Here is a 13246-nt window from a genome sequence, read left to right as displayed (position 1 = left end):
CTTGGACATCGGGATGTTGCATGCTTTGTTTTTCTTTTGTAGACGTTTGCTTCGCGGCCCGTCATCCTTCTCCCCGTGCAAAGGCGCCGGGGTCCCAAGCAGAGATTATGCACTTGGGAAATAATCAAGTGTCAAACTATTTTTGGTGTTAAATATTTCTTTATATGATGAGATTGTTACTGAATTATGCGGTGGACTTTCTCAACCAACTCAAAGTATATGCTTGATCTGTGTGCTTACATTGATAGTTCTATACTAATGACATACTTTGGCCATATACTATCTGCGTTATACACATGAGAGGTTACCATGATGTGAACTCAAACAAATTTCTTGCATTCAGACTCTCCAACCAAACAAGTGAGGTGGAACAAAATTCCATTCTAGGAAAGTAATGGCTACAACCGGGTGCATTGCACCCACGATGAACAAATAAATAAAATACAGCAAACAAAGTCGACCCGTTACACTGAAATGGGGCCATGACATTCTATATTTTACTTGGTTCCTCAACCAAACACATGCTAAAGACCGCAAGTGCATGCATCAACATCTTCTCGCGCGCACACGAGATAACGGGAGCCCTATAATAACAAAAAGTTCAGCCTAGGCACCAAAGCATCAACCTGGCCGGGCGCGCGTTGCTCATGCAGGTGAGTCGGCATCAGGAGCGCCGGCGTCGGACGGGGACGGGGCGCCGGCAGACCCGTACGATGGTGCGCTGGCAGACCCTGATGATGGTGCGCCGGCCGACCCTGATGATGGCGCGCCGGCAGACCCGGAAGATGGCGCGTCGGCGTCCGATGGGGATGGCGACGGTGCATCGGTAGATGGCCCGCTGGCGGAGCCATAGGAGGGGCCTGGCGAGATAGCTGAGGGTGCGTCGGAGGTTGGTGCGTTCGAGCTCGAGGGCGTCGGCGCATCGGTGGATGGTGCTTCGGAGCTCGGTGCGCTGGAGCCGTAGGAGGGGCCTGGCGCGCCAGCTGATGGTGCGTCGGAGGTTGGAGCGTTCGATGGCGCCGACGCATCACTGGATGGCGCCAACGCATCACTGGATGGTGCTTCGGAGCTCGGTGCGCTGCTGGAGCCATAGGAGGGGCCTGGCGCGCCAGCTGACGGTGCCTCGGAGGTTGGTGCGTTCGAGGCCGGCGCCGACGCATGAGCGGATGGTGCTTCGGAGCTGGGCGCGCTGGCACTCCCGGACGACTCGGGTGCGCTGGCACTCTCGGACGACTCGGGTGCGCTGGCACTCTCGGACGACTCGGGTGCGCTGGCACTCTCGGACGACTCGGATGCGCTGACACTGTAGGAGCCCGGCGCGCTGGCACCATAGGAACCTGAAGCGCTGCCATCATACGGCGTGGGCGGCACCGCGACGTCGCCGGACATGGAGCCGGACGCGGACATGGAGCCGGAGGCCTCGGTGATGAGGTCGAGCGTGACGCGGAGCAGCTTCTCGAATTCGATGCTCTTGGCTACGAAGAACGTCTTGGCATCACTGGCGGGCGCGTCCTTGCAGCTCTCCTCACAGGTGGACGAGCCGCCCAGCGTCGCGGACAGCCATGACTTGACCTCGAGGAACTTGCTGTCGGTGACCTCGCCGCTGAGGCCGCTCAGGTGCGCCACCGCCTCTTCAATGTCGTCGGAGCAGCTGTCGAGGCACTTGAACATGACGTCCTCCGCCTTGACACCGTTGAGCTCGTTGTGAGCGAGCGCTGCCACCTTGGTGCCCGCCTGTTTGGCGAAGTTCACGGACAACTCGGCCAGCCGGCGCGCGTCCGCTGTCCGGGTCTCCGGGTTGCCCGTCAGCGCCTGGATGCACACTTTGGGGAACAACGTCTTGTTGCACGCGTCCTGGAGGTTGTCGCTGTAGGGGGTAGGCTGAGCGACGGGGACGGCGAGGACGAGGAGCAGGAGGAGGATGAAGCGAGCCAGACCGGGCATGGTTGACGCTGAGCGCTAATTGATTCCTGGTGCATGTGTCTCTCTTCCTGTCGGGAGTGAGGACGAAAGGCGAGAATGCGTAGGGTTATATACTGGTTGTTTGCCATCTCTTTCGATGGTCGAGGGCTCGTCTCGCTGCATGCATGGCTTGGATTGGCTTTCGGGAAGACAAGCATGCCTCTTGGCGACAAGTGTTGGACCAGTCTTCTTGTTTCAACTTTGTGGCTGTCAATTAATTTAGCTAGCTAGTACTTAGTATAGGAGAACGTATTCCACTACAACCGGCAATCTGTGCGCCATGCATGTCCAAGAAAAGCTCTCTAGGACGCAGTATCACTCTCACCTCTCTCCACATGCAAAGGTTTTGAATTTCAGTTTGCAATTTGTACCACGGTGAAAGGGTCAAAATTCTTTTTTTTTGGAACCATGACCCAAGTTACAAGTCGAGAGTTGATCTACAATTGGGCATAAAACAAACTATGGTCTAGTTGCAAGTCGAGGATGGACTTGAAACTGAGATGGCTACACAAAACTATGCTGCCAGCTGTGATTCACGGGTGCACTTGCAACTGACAAAACAAAAATGGCCTAGTTGCGAGTCAGAGGGTGGACTTGCAATAGGGACAACAACAAAAATATGGGCCCACTTACGAGTCGAGGATGGACTTGCAATTGAGATAGCTACAAAGCTACGAGCGCAAGCCCAGTTGCAAGTCAAGGATGGACTTGCAACTGGGAAGAAACAACAACATGCCTACTTGTGAGTCAAGGGTGGAGTTGCAACTAGGACAACTACACAGAACTATGCGCCAGTTGTGAGTCGAGAATGGACATGCAACTAGGATGAAAACAAACGACCCAATTGTGAGTGAGAGGCTGGACTTGCAACTAGGACAACAACAAAACCATGGCCCAAGTTGCGAGTCGAGGGTGGACTTGCAACTGTGAAGAAAACAAGTTATGGCCTAGTTGCGAGTCGACGATGCACTTGCAACTGGGACAACTACACAAAACTACGATGCCAGCTGCGTGTCGAGGGTGCACTTGCAACTGGCAAAACAAACGGCCCAATTGTGAGTCGGAGGGTGGAATTGCAACAGGCACAACAACAGAACTATGGGCCCAGTTACAAGTCGAGGGTGGACTTGCAACTGAGATAACTACAAAACTACGAGCGCATGCCCAATTGCGAGTCAACGGTGGACTTGCAACTTTGATGAAACAAACAAAATGACTAATTGTGAGTCAAGGATGTTCTCACAACTAGGACAGCTACACAAAATACGATGTCAGTAGTGAGTCGAGGGTGAACTCGCAACTAGGATGAAAATAAAGGCCTAGTTGTGAGTCGGAGGCTGTACTTGCAACTGGGAAAACAATAAAACGATGGACGAAGTTATGATTCGAGGGTGGGCTTGCAACTGGGATGCAAAAAAATTATGGCCTAGTTGTGAGTCAAGGATGGACATGCAACTAGGACAACTACACAAAACTACGATGCCAGCTGGAGTTGAGGGTACACTTGCAACTGGCATAACCACTACTAGGAAAAACCTTATACAGAGAAGTTTATCAGTAGTGTGGTCTAAAAAGATGCGCTATTGCTAATTAGTAGTAGCGAGGGGCATAAAAACCGCGCTACTACTAAGTTGACAGTAGTAGCGAGGGGTATAAATCTACGCTGCTACTAAGCGATTTCCACCATGCCCCCGGGACAGGCAATAGTAGTAGCGAGGGGTATAAAACCTGCGCTACTACTAAGTAAGTAGCTATAGCGCAGGTAAGACCCCCACGCTACTACTAAGCGCGTCCACTACTGCACCATCCACCCCGGCCCGATCCACTCCCACCCCACCACTCTCTCTCTCTCTATCTCTCCCATCCTAAAGAAAACTCTCTCCCCATGATCCACTCCACCGGCACCTGTTCCTTGGTCCACTCCACCCCGGCTCCTCTCCCCACGATCTCCTCGCCGCCGCCCCCACCCACGCCAGCCGGTTCCGGCGAGCACCGGCCGCACGCAAAGCTCCCCTAACCCCACCGCCGGCGCCCCCCACCTCACCAGCATCCGCTGCCTCTCTCGGCGCCCGAAGCCCTAGCTCAGGCCACCGCGACCCACCCGCTACGTCCCGCGTTCACGCGCGAGATCCGCGTCTTGCGTTCATGGCCAAGCGGGCGTCCACGCGCGGATCCTCCTCCTCGTCGTGCTCTTGTGCCGGTCCTGAACCCAAGCTTCAACTCACGCGCGGACATCGTGTTTGGTATGTACAAGTGCCCAAGTACTCATCGGCCTCGGGCCCAAGTGCTCTGCAAGTCTGCAGGTCCTCCTCCTCGTGCCCAAGTCTGAATTTTTGATCTTTTTGGTCTGACTAGTGTATTACTGTATTTGTCTCTAAAATTTTGATGCATTGAGTACTGTAAGTTAGGGGAAGCCCTGAAGTCTGATTTAATTTGAACTGTCAAGTCTGATTAGACTGAATCATACTTGAAGCGGTAGTAATCCTTTAAAGGATATGAACTGCAGTTGTGGCATTATGCGGTGGTGCTAAATACTCCAAATTAACAAGGCGATTCTTCTCCAGATTAATTACTTCTAGTAGTCCTATTATTGACAAGGTCAAGGTGCACTGACTGACAGTGGCATTTACAGTATTTGTGCAGCCCACTAGGCAGTGTTCAATTTACTCTTTTTGTTATGGCTTCGGAGCACTGATCGGCTATGGTTGGTGCAGCAAAAGCTTTGATCATCGAACTGATTGCTATGGCTGTGCAGCATTCTACTTCCAGGAATTCTCCTGATGAACCTGACATGATTTCTTGGTAGGGGTTCAGTATTCACTAGTCTACTAAGTCCAAGTATCAGTAGCATTTTCTTCTTCTTTTTCTCTGTTTATGTATAGATGTTGTAGGATCTCATTATAGAATGGATCTGGCATACGAAAATCCCTCTTAAGATTCAATGCTTACTAATCAGAAACAATTGACTGGCAATACTCTATGATCCTTGATTGAATTGAAACTTCTTAGATGGATGTTGTCTTTTTCTAGAGATGGATCCTCGATCGGTCTTAGTTTGGTCTTGCCAAAGTAAGTGCAAGCAGATTTGAGGTGACTGTTGTAGGGGAACGTAGTAATTTCAAAAAAATTCCTACGCACACGCAAGATCATGGTGATGCATAGCAACGAGAGGGGAGAGTGTGATCTACGTACCCTTGTAGATCGACAACGGAAGCGTTAGCTTGGTTGATGTAGTCGTACGTCTCCACGGCCCGACCGATCAAGCACCGAAACTACGGCACCTCCGAGTTCTAGCACACGTTCAGCTCGATGACGATCCCCGGACTCCGATCCAGCAAAGTGTCGGGGAAGAGTTCCGTCAGCACGACGGCGTGGTGACGATCTTGATGTTCTACCGTCGCAGGGCTTTGCCTAAGCACCGCTACAATATTATCGAGGACTATGGTGGAAGGGGGCACCGCACACGGCTAAGAATATGAACAGTGGATCAACTTGTGTCTCTAGGGGTGCCCCTTGCCTCTGTATATAAAGGCTCAAAGGGGAGGGGGGCTGGCCGGCCAATAGGAGGCGCGCCAGGAGGAGTCCTACTCCCTCCGGGAGTAGGACTCCCCCCTTTCCTAGTCGGAATAGGATTCGCGGAGGGGGGAAAAGAGGAGAGAGAGGAGGAAGGGGGCCGGCCCCCTCTCCTTGTCCTATTCGGACCAAGGGGGGAGGGGCGCGCGGCCCATCTATGGCCACCTCTCCTCTCTTCCACTAAGGCCCACTAAGGCCCATATACCTCCCGGGGGGTTCCGGTAACCTCCCGGTACTCCGGTGAAATTCCGATTTCACCCGGAACACTTTCGATATCCAAACATAGGCTCCCAATATATCAATCTTTATGCCTCGACCATTTCGAGACTCCTCGTCATGTCCTTGATCACATCCGGGATTCCGAACAAACTTCGATACATCAAAATGTATAAACTCATAATATAACTGTCATCGTAACCTTAAGCGTGCGGACCCTACGGGTTCGAGAACAATGTAGACATGACCGAGACACGTCTCCGGTCAATAACCAATAGCGGAACCTGGATGCTCATATTGGCTCCTACATATTCTACGAAGATCTTTTATCGGTCAGACCGCATAACAACATACGTTGTTCCCTTTGTCATCGGTATGTTACTTGCCCGAGATTAGATCGTCGGTATCCCATACCTAGTTCAATCTCGTTACCGACAAGTCTCTTTACTCGTTCCGTAATACATCATCCCGCAACTAACTCATTAGTTGCAATGCTTGCAAGGCTTCAGTGTTGTGCATTACCGAGAGGGCCCAGAGATACCTCTCCGACAATCGGAGTGACAAATCCTAATCTCAAAATACGCCAACCCAACATGTACCTTTGGAGACACCTATAGAGCACCTTTATAATCACCCAGTTACGTTGTGACGTTTGGTAGCACACAAAGTGTTCCTCCGGCAAACGGGAGTTGCATAATCTCATAGTCATAGGAACATGTATAAGTCATGAAGAAAGCAATAGCAACATACTAAACGATCGGGTGATAAGCTAATGGAATGAGTCATGTCAATCACATCATTCTCCTAAGGATGTGATCCCGTTAATCAAATAACAACTCTTTTGTTTATGGTTAGGAAACATAACCATCTTCGATTAACGAGCTAGTCAAGTAGAGGCATACTAGTGACACTCTGTTTGTCTATGTATTCACACATGTATTATGTTTCCGGTTAATACAATTCTAGCATGAACTAGCGGGTAGTGCGCGGCGGCACGCCGCGCCACTTGGACTAATTAGCTATTTAGTTATTTTGTATTTTTTGGTAAGTTTGTTTGAAATATTTGTTTAGGACAAAGTAGTCCATCCTCTTCTTTGATTTTGTTCCATTCCTGTGCGGCTGAACAGCTCCTGTACATTGTCTCGAGAGCATTGTAGGTAGTTGTGGTCATTAGGGCATGGCCAATGGGTCGCCCTAGCCTGATGCTCCACACGCCAGGTAGGCTCGGACACCACCGTGGCGATTCAAACCGGTGCTCCGCAGGTGTCAGAGACTCCTCTCCAGGAGGCAGCCTCTCCATGAAAAAGCGGGAGAGAGAAGAAAAAGGGAAGAGAGAGATAGGACAAGAGGAAGAGATAGAAAAATGTAAAGAATGGAAAAGGGGCAACGGCTCACGTCATGTGGCCACACACGCGTTGGATACATGTATAGCTGAACCGTGGTCTCAGTCCCATGCACTGATGTGGATGGGCTGGGGCAGCACCATGGTGCTGCTTCCACTGTACATGCCCTTAATGGCTATGTTGTGACGATTGCAAAGCTGGTAGACAGCCGCTTCGGCAGCTTTCTCTTTTGTTGCCTCTTTTGTTGGTGCTAGAAGTCCACGAAACAGATACATCTGAGATTGTGTTTCCCCGTGGGCCAGAGGAGCACTCCTTTGACCCCGCGTGCACTTGGTCACTTCCCTCTGTCCATCCATCCATCCTCCACACCTTCACTCATTTATTCAAATATGTGAGTGATTGTGGCAAGCTAGCCACTGTTACATGTGCTGAGTCCGAGGAGGAAAAACAAACAAGTACAGTGTACATAGTGGCCACTGCAGGAGAGGAGCATATATACTGGCCAGTGGCCAGTAGCCACTCTAGTTCCACACATACACCGCAAACAAACGGAGCCAGTAGCTAGCTAGCTTTGATGGAGAGCAGGGGCAGCGCGAGAGGACGAGACCGCGGCCACCTCGACCATCACCGACAGGTGCTACTGCTGAGGCCGGCCGCGGCATGGAGCTACGCCTCCGACGGCGGCGGCGTGTCGTGGCCGGCGCAGAGGTCGCTGTCGGCTTCGTACACGTGCGGCTACTGCAAGAGGGAGTTCCGGTCGGCGCGGGCGCTCGGGGGTCACATGAATGTGCACCGCTGGGAGAGGGCCAGGATCCGCCGCTACTACTGCTCCGCCTACCCCGCGGCTCTAGCTCCAGCTGCTGTCCATAGGGACTGGGTGCCCAACCTCAACTTCTCGCCGCCGCGTTGTCCCGATGGCGACTATGGCGGCACATCCTGGGCGACCCCGCCCGTCTACAGCTCCTTCTCTACCGCGGCGGGCGCGAAGGCGGCGGAGGCTGCGTTGGTGGTGGACCTGGAGTTGGGGTCCGAAGGAGGAGGAGGAGGTTTGGATCTTGAGCTTAGACTTGGCTGCTCTTGAGCGTTGACTCTTGAGGACTCACATTATAATCCATCATCAATCTATCTATCTATCTATCTATCTATCTCTGACATGTCTGCGTGCACGACCATGTACGCGTGCATGCATGCTAATGTTGGCTGCCTAGAGAACGAGAAACGCAGTGATGTTTTAACTATGTAGTCGTTTGTTATTGGAGTGTAGATGCTAGTCGACTTCTTCCATGCCTGCTTCTGGTTTGACTTTGATGTAATCTGGCCCGAGGACTTCGTTTAAGAGAAACCATGCGAGATTTCTACTCTTGTCTCCGGAGGGTTTTTGCCTGTGTATCTTAGCTTTCCGGTAAACATTTGTGCTTTTTCGGTGGGCAGTGGAATTATTTGTTCTGGTGGTGTTTTGTTTGTTCTGCATGCGCATGGCCAGCTGTCATTTATGAGCGGCCAGGTTGTGTACGCGTGTTTGGCATCTACGTCCCAGCGCGTCGGCGTGTCGTCGTTGGCTGCTGTGTTTTGTCCATAAAAACATAAAAGAAGAAATGTAGGTATATAACAACAAAAGGAGGGACGCATGTGCTTTTCTTGACAGATCATAAGATGCGAAGTACATGCATGGATAGTACAAGGAGGGGTACAACTACGACGGGATTACATAGCTACTGACTACAGATGGTGCACGGAGTCGATCTTTAGTTGATCGTCGTCATGAAGAGAGCTAGTTCTTGAGATGTCCTTGCGCTTTATTTATAGTGCACAAAGGACCGCTTGGTTTAGTTGATGAGCTAGTTGCTCACTCCTTTCCGTCGGTGTAGTCGTCGTCGGAAGATGAGATCTCGATTGCTTCTTCGGCACTTGTACCTTTCTTTGCCACCTTGTTGATGGTCTTGCTTTTCTTCATACGCGGTTGAAGCTCTCCTGCCTTGAACTTTCTTGCTGGTGGGTAACTTTGGCCTCTCAACTGATCTATTTCTTCTAGCCAAGAGAGGTCATCGTCTTTTTCCTGCTGAAAGGCTTTGTCTTCATAGGCTTCATTGAGCTTGGTCTGTGGGTTGGCTTCCTCATCGTCGGATGATTCAAGTTGGTGGATCAGTGGTGAGGGCTTCCTTTTGGCTGGAAAGGAGGGAGAGATAGGTGAGCTATCAGGGTAGTCGAGGTAGTCGGGCACGAATGGTTCTGGTGGAGAGAGTGGCTTTGGGGACAGAGGCTTGGCATCCTTATTAGGCTCCATCTGGACGTTGCCACGGTGAGAGTTGCTGAGGGGGAAAGAAGCCTTTTTATAGCGGAGATGGATGTACAGTAAAATCTTGTATGAGTGGACGTGTGAACACGTGTGAGTCTGTTGCTGACGTGTGTCTTCATAGCCACACCACGAGTGCAGACCCTTGTTGGGGCAGACACGTGTGAGTCTGTTGCTGAGCGGTTTAAACAAAGTTACTGAAGCTGGGGCATTATTTTGCTTATTGCATGCAGACCCTTGTTGCTATGTTGAGCGGGTTGGTTACGTAAAATAGTACAAGTGCACGTCAGTCGATGTGACTTGAGGTTTGATAAGAGAGATAAAGCTTCCATTGGCTACTTGATTTTTATTCACGTTACATGGTCTAAACACACTGTATGATACAGGACCCATGGCAGGCTAGGCGCATTGCATGCTACAGAATCTAAGGCAGTTTAAACGCATTCCATGCTACAGGACCGAAGGCATGGAGAGCCTTCTTATTTTACACAAGAGCAGGAAAAGCAGGAGGAGTCTAAAGTTTTTTTATTCTACACGCGAGGGGAAAAGCTAAAGGGTGCTGAATTTTTTTTAAGCTCGCATGCATCCGTTCCTTGTCTTGTTGATTAGTCCTTCTCTTCGCGTGCTTTACGCCATACAAGGTGCCTAGTTCTGGTCGGTGTACTCGGTGCCAGCGTGGGCTGGCTGCTGACCGAATAGGTCTTTCTTTGTTCTGAAAAGATCGGATATTAAAATTTAGTTAGCCTTGAAATTCCATATGGATAACTCTGTACGTTTGTAAAGAGAGAGAAGGTGGTCGTTGCGTTTCCTTCTCTTGCCTGTTGAGTCGTTTTCTTCTTCCTGTCAAGAATAATTTGTCAGCTGGTTACTATATATGTAGAAGGGTGAAAAATTGTTTTCACAAAAAATACCTTTGCAGCAGAAGGAGAAGGCGGGGGTGTGGCCTCAAGCGTGTTGTCTTGTGATTCATTTTCACCCTGTGTTTCTTCGGTCGGTGGTTGAGCGTTCTCTGGGTTTGCTGGCTCGAACATAGTTCGGTACTTTCTACCTGGTAGAACATATGCTCTCCGTCTAGGGAGTCTCTAGTAGGTGTTGCAATGACAGTAAATTTTTTGCCAACCAAACCGGTCAGTTCGGGTGGCGTATACTCCGCCCTGCTGTTGGCTTATGCTACTAAAATCAGTACTTGCTTTCCTGTGAGGATTTCTCCCTGCTGGCCCCAAAATATGAACCGAGCAAATGGCGAGTCTTCGTGCCTTTTTGCGTCCGCATCGATGGCATTCAGTGATATTTTGTATCTGCATGTTCTGGCAGTTTAGGGAGGGATTATTAATGAGTAACTACTAACTGTGAAAGTTGAATGGTATACCTCGGCATAGGAACAGTGGTGATGCAACGTGAGCATTTATACGTGTCGCCTTCCATTTGAACTTTCTTTCGACAGTCTTTGCAACTTTTGTACCACCAGTCACTTGATAGGATAACTTCAGTGACAAGAATTGAAAATCTGTAGCGTTCGTCCTACGTAGACGGAGGTAAAATTGTTCCGTGGATGAGCAAATTTGTGTAATGATGTAAAGGAGTAGCAGATGCATTTTCTTACCATGATGTGGTTGGGTTCAAGCTCAGCAATTTCTGCTATTCTTGCATCTACCGGCTCTTTTCTTGCTCGATGGTTACCAAACCATTCAATCTGGGATGGAATACCTGTCACGCTGTATGTTTATGCATGTTAGGCAGAAACTGATACGTGATACAGCTGCATTAAGAAAATTAAATGTTGAGTTGTTTACTTGTGTCTGACGGTCTCCATTTCTGGTATTGGGATGTTAACATATAATTTGGTCACTGATGTCGATTTGAAAGCGAGTAAACCTGCGTAAATCGATCTGTACCATGTTATCAAAGTTGATGGAAGGAAGAATAGGCGAAAACTCGTCATTACATTGGCTGACCTGAATAGTGACTCACTGTAACACCTACAAAAAGAGCAACGATATGCTGCGTGGCAGAGCTCTCCACGAGGCCCGCGGTGTTGAAAGTAGTGGCGTGTGTCCCCCAAAGTGTCACCACAGCCCGCTGGCTTCAGACAATAAGAAGAGCAAAAATTATTGACGAAACAGATTATGATTGGTGCACTGGCAGGGATCGATAGTGTTTGCCTACTTTCCATCAGTGATGTAGATCTGACAGCGCTCATCAGGGTTTGCGCTGGAGCCTGGCAAGAGTTCTGTGACTTGCACGATTACTCCAATAACATCTGTTTTGTAGTTGTGATCTATATTAGGCTATGGAATTTGACGGGGAGGCATGACAAAATGTTATGTAAATCTTATTTGTCACCTGATAAGATGAAGTTCTGATCAGCACGTGCTTCCAGAACAGAGAATGGCCTGGCGTTGTGGGCAAATATTGGGAAATTCACGGGTTGGGGCTCCACTTTTTTAAGCTTAGTGCGAAATGTGAAACATACCCTGAGGGGGTGATCTGAAGATCTAAACTTGCTCTTGGCATCATATAGATTGAAGTCCTCAATTGTATAAATTGTTCCCTCGGTGATGTGCTTCATAAATTGGGCCATTCTCTTCTCTGGAATCAAACCTTCCATTGTGCCACCCTGCATTTATGAAGCAAAAACTGCAAAGGTTTAGTGTTCATATTTACAGTAAGTACGTAAAGATGAGTCGGATGGAAGCAACCTGTCGATCAAGCAGCAGGAAGTCCACCTCATAGGTAGTTCCTGTGTCTTTTCTTTTGAGCTCCCAGACTCTTGCGATCCTGGCCATAACTTTCCATCTAAATGATTGCTTGTTGATATCTTTGAGGAGAGGCAAGTCCATCTTGGTGTGTGCTCAGAGACCATGGAGCATGCTTTGATGGTTTAGTAACTATAGGAACTGATTGCAGAAGAAGGGAACCTCCCCTATTTATAGTGTTTAAGCAGTAGGAGAGATTAACAGGATGCCCCATCAAAGAGACACATACTTGCCACGTGTCGGCTTACAAAATAGGCAAGCGTTACCTAAATATATATAAAAAAAAGTGGGCCTTCTAGAGAGGGAGGTGTCCATCCATAGAATAGTGCTTGCATGCATGCCCCACACAAGGACGCGTGCACTCTGAAATACCCATGCTAAATTAAACGTACAAACATTTACTGGCTGTATTTTTGGAGAGACCATTCGGCATTTTTCCTATTTTGAGTTAGAAAATAATAGGTATTGTAAGACTTTATCAGATAGTGGTTGTGCATAACAGATACTTTTACTTAACGAAAATTAGGCACACGCAGAGTTAGAAGGAATGCATTTATTTATTCTTGGAAATGAGTTTGATAATCAAACGGCCTTCTTGTCCTTGCATGCATTTCAGCATTTGCAATCGATTTTCTAGCGTGAAGCCGGGTGGGTATTGGTCATCTTTTACGAATATGCGTTCGCCATAAGGTCCTAGCATATATCGTTCAAATTTTTACAGGCTGTTTCGGATCCTGCATCTGGAGACCACACTTGTAGCCTACAAAGAAAATAGTGCAAATTAGAACAGTTATGATACACCTGCAGTATACTGTTTACCTGTACTTACTTGGTTTGGTTAGTTCGTGCTTCAAGGGACGCGGTCTGGAAATCTACCGCCTGGGAATAATGCTTCTGTGGTAAGAGATTTTTTTGGGACGCTTGGTTGGTTCTGGTCTTGCATGACCGCGAACAGTCGCGTATTGCTGGTTGATGGGACATGCGGTCTGGCTGTTTTATAGCTCGGCAAATCATGGACACCTGGGCTAGACGTGGCGAGGTGAGCAGGGCCACACCGACGCGTAGGCTAAACATGGAAATGAGGTGAGGAGGCACTGGCACGT

At 49.3% G+C, this 13246-nt stretch overlaps 3 protein-coding genes and 1 long non-coding RNA gene across 4 annotated transcripts; 1 reads left to right on the top strand and 3 right to left on the bottom strand.

Moving 5' to 3' along the window:
• Window positions 1-315: 315 nt before the first annotated feature.
• LOC119298211 (putative protein TPRXL) lies at window positions 316-2123 on the bottom strand. The gene has a single exon (XM_037575698.1). It carries the CDS (start codon window positions 1942-1944, stop codon window positions 646-648), a length of 1299 nt encoding a protein of 432 aa, XP_037431595.1. The 5' UTR covers window positions 1945-2123; the 3' UTR covers window positions 316-645.
• A 5545-nt stretch (window positions 2124-7668) lies between these two features.
• Window positions 7669-8175, top strand: LOC119298684. Its single transcript, XM_037575981.1, has one exon. The coding sequence runs from the start codon at window positions 7669-7671 to the stop codon at window positions 8173-8175; it is 507 nt and encodes a 168-aa protein (XP_037431878.1).
• Window positions 8176-10499: 2324 nt separating this feature from the next.
• On the bottom strand, window positions 10500-11079 carry LOC119298210. Its single transcript, XR_005145819.1, has 3 exons — window positions 10991-11079; window positions 10757-10908; window positions 10500-10685 (listed from the first exon to the last, which is right to left on the bottom strand). It is a non-coding gene; the product is annotated as an uncharacterized LOC119298210 (long non-coding RNA).
• Window positions 11080-11624: 545 nt separating this feature from the next.
• LOC119298209 lies at window positions 11625-12265 on the bottom strand. The gene is made up of 2 exons (XM_037575697.1): window positions 12087-12265; window positions 11625-12004 (listed from the first exon to the last, which is right to left on the bottom strand). Exons 1-2 carry the CDS (start codon window positions 12225-12227, stop codon window positions 11720-11722), a joined length of 426 nt encoding a protein of 141 aa, XP_037431594.1. The 5' UTR covers window positions 12228-12265; the 3' UTR covers window positions 11625-11719.
• Between the last annotated feature and the right edge of the window lie 981 nt (window positions 12266-13246).

This window comes from Triticum dicoccoides, chromosome 5A, assembly GCF_002162155.2.
Source record: "Triticum dicoccoides isolate Atlit2015 ecotype Zavitan chromosome 5A, WEW_v2.0, whole genome shotgun sequence".
Taxonomy (NCBI): Eukaryota; Viridiplantae; Streptophyta; class Magnoliopsida; order Poales; family Poaceae; genus Triticum; species Triticum dicoccoides.
The sequence above is the reverse complement of the archived record's forward strand: the minus strand, read 5'-3'. Positions and strand labels throughout refer to the sequence as shown.

What these genes read in the sequence shown, in the direction of transcription:
- LOC119298684 (XM_037575981.1), top strand. Translation starts at nt 7,669, where the DNA reads ATGGAGAGCAGGGGCAGCGCGAGAGGACGAGACCGCGGCCACCTCGAC.
- LOC119298211 (XM_037575698.1), bottom strand. Translation starts at nt 1,944, where the DNA reads ATGCCCGGTCTGGCTCGCTTCATCCTCCTCCTGCTCCTCGTCCTCGCC.
- LOC119298209 (XM_037575697.1), bottom strand. Translation starts at nt 12,227, where the DNA reads ATGGACTTGCCTCTCCTCAAAGATATCAACAAGCAATCATTTAGATGG. An exon ending in TCCTGCTGCTTGATCGACAG is followed by an intron (nt 12,005 to 12,086) that starts GTTGCTTCCATC and finishes TCATAAATGCAG; the next exon opens with GGTGGCACAATGGAAGGTTT.